This window comes from Cardiocondyla obscurior, linkage group LG07 (genome assembly GCF_019399895.1).
Source record: "Cardiocondyla obscurior isolate alpha-2009 linkage group LG07, Cobs3.1, whole genome shotgun sequence".
In the NCBI taxonomy this organism is placed as follows: Eukaryota; Metazoa; Arthropoda; class Insecta; order Hymenoptera; family Formicidae; genus Cardiocondyla; species Cardiocondyla obscurior.
The window spans coordinates 4,146,750-4,149,052 of NC_091870.1; the positions used below are offsets into that span (position 1 = coordinate 4,146,750).

Sequence of the window (2,303 nt, forward strand, 5' to 3'; positions counted from 1 at the left end):
TTCGAGATAGCGCTTGCCCGTGGCCGGGCGGATGGTGGCCCGATCTAGTGGTGAGAACAAGGGGGTCTCGCTACATATTTAACACCGCTAAAAAAAAAACCAAAAATATGAGCTGTGAGTAGGGTTGCCATTTATAAATTCTTCAAACCCGGAGAAACAGTTTGAAAACCCCGGATTTTTAACTTAAAACCCGGACATTTTCTAAATATATTTATTGATTGAGAAACATCCTTATTTAATAAAAATAAAGAAATAATTAAATAAAAATTTTTATATATATGTATATAATTTCTATATATTTTATTATATATTATAAACTATAATTATAAACTATATTTTATTATATATTATAAACTCTTTCATAAAATCTATTTTTTATAAACAAATTATTTTAAAACAAAGTAAATTAAAGTCTATAATAAAGAGATCACTCTGTTTTTGCAGTCTTATGATATTTTTCAGTCTTTCCTATTGATTCTAAAACGGCTTGCTTGCTACATAAAAATTTATAAAAATCATTACAATTATAATCTTTAAAATTATATTTTATTTTAATCAATGACGAAACAGTTTGTATGTTTAACATATTTCTTTCTTCCGTCCATTGTTGAGCAATTAATAAAAATACTCTTTCTACATTGGCATTATGAGCCGGTATGCAAAAAAAATATTGTGCAATTTTTAATAATTCAGTGTACAAATAAGCATTAAGTGTTTTAAAAAAATTTAACCAAAGTTGATTTGCAGTCAAAAGTTTGTCTTGCTTGCTTAAATTTTTACTAAAAGTCTTTAAATTTATCCATTCATCTAATAATTTTGTTTCATTAATTATAATATTTTTTTCCTGTAAAAATAGAACTGTGTTTTCAACAACTGTCCAAGGAGTATTCTCAGTTAAATTGGGCAAAAACATCCAATCAAACTTCTCAAATTCATTTAATGGTTTTATCCAGTTTTCTATGTATGTTTTAATTTTGTTATAAAAATCCATACAACATTTTATACATTCATTTTTAGTGTTTTCATCTTGATTGTTTAAAATATTCTGAACTTTCAATGGCAAAAAGATTTCATTAATTCTGTTGTTTAAGCTTTTTGTAATAAATGTTAGTATGTTCCTTGTTTCCAGAATGGAATTATCACTTTTTTCTAACTTTTCAATTTTTGAATGCAAAATATGCATAATTGAATGAATAAGAAATAAATAGGCTTCTGAAAAAGGATCTGCAAAAAACTTTTTTATCAAAACCGGTGGTTCGTCTAAGCTTTCAAAATAGGTTTTGATTGGCTCATACAATTTCAAAAATCGCTCTATAGCGGGAAACAAACTTAACCAACGCGTTTTTGAATGAAAAAGGAGCTGTTTATATTCTGTGTCTGCAGCGGTACAGAATTCTTTAAGGGATTCTGTTCGAACAGTATAAACGGAAAAATAATTATAAATTTTTAAAATAATAGACTCTACATCTACAGGCAACAAATCGCATCCACGGTGCATCGCGTTGTGAATTATATGTGCAGAGCAATCAACACCAACAATGTTAGAATTTAAATTCACTTGGAGATTATGGAAAACATTATTGATTCCTATTCGTTCTCTGCCTCCGAAATTTGTATTGCAATTGTCTCCAGAAAACGCAATACATTTTGATAAAAGATTATGCTGACGAAGTTGCTTGATAATAAGTTCAGTAATTGTGTTGGCTGTCTCATTTTCAGTATTCTCTATATCAAGAAGCTTCGAAGTAATACCATTCTTTTTATAATTAAAATACTGAATAATAATCGGAAATAGTTTGATGTTTCCGTGGTTACTAGCATCAGTAGATACGCTTATAAAATCCATATCTTGCAAATCATTTTTTAATTCGGTAATTGATAAAGGGTTTAGTACGTTATTCGCAATAGATGTAGCTTTCGTGCGATTGCATGTCATTTTTTTTTGCTACATTTGACCCTGAATACAATTCTCTATTAAGGGCATTGCTACAATCCAAACTTTTAAATGACATATGATGGGATATTGTATGGAAAACCATTGCACCTTCAGCTGCTCGAATAAGGTGGTCTTCAGAGGAGCTAGATTGAATCATAAATGTAGCAATGTTCGAAGTAGTTGCTTAATTTTTTAAATTAGTTTTATGCTTCTGTGTATTTATATGTTCCTTTATGTCAACAGCACCTTTATTTGCTGTGGCGGCCGAGATGACAATCCGGCAAATTGGCACTCGGCGCGCCACGACAGATGCAGCCCGGCGTACATGAACGTATGCCGGAAGGCCCGGAAGCTTGGTGGGGGAAAA

The 2,303-nt window shown here is 30.4% G+C and overlaps 1 protein-coding gene across 1 annotated transcript; it reads right to left on the reverse strand.

Annotated features, from left to right (window-relative positions):
- Positions 1-427: 427 nt before the first annotated feature.
- On the reverse strand, positions 428-1,936 carry LOC139104043 (protein FAM200A-like). The gene is made up of 2 exons (XM_070659260.1): positions 732-1,936; positions 428-494 (listed from the first exon to the last, which is right to left on the reverse strand). Exons 1-2 carry the CDS (start codon positions 1,934-1,936, stop codon positions 428-430), a joined length of 1,272 nt encoding a protein of 423 aa, XP_070515361.1.
- Positions 1,937-2,303: the final 367 nt, after the last annotated feature.

Coding starts and splice junctions, on each gene's coding strand:
- LOC139104043 (XM_070659260.1), bottom strand. CDS start 1,936: ATGACATGCAATCGCACGAAAGCTACATCTATTGCGAATAACGTACTA. Junction 495..731: donor TTGACTGCAAATCAACTTTG/GTTAAATTTTTT, acceptor ATTTTTATGTAG/CAAGCAAGCCGTTTTAGAAT.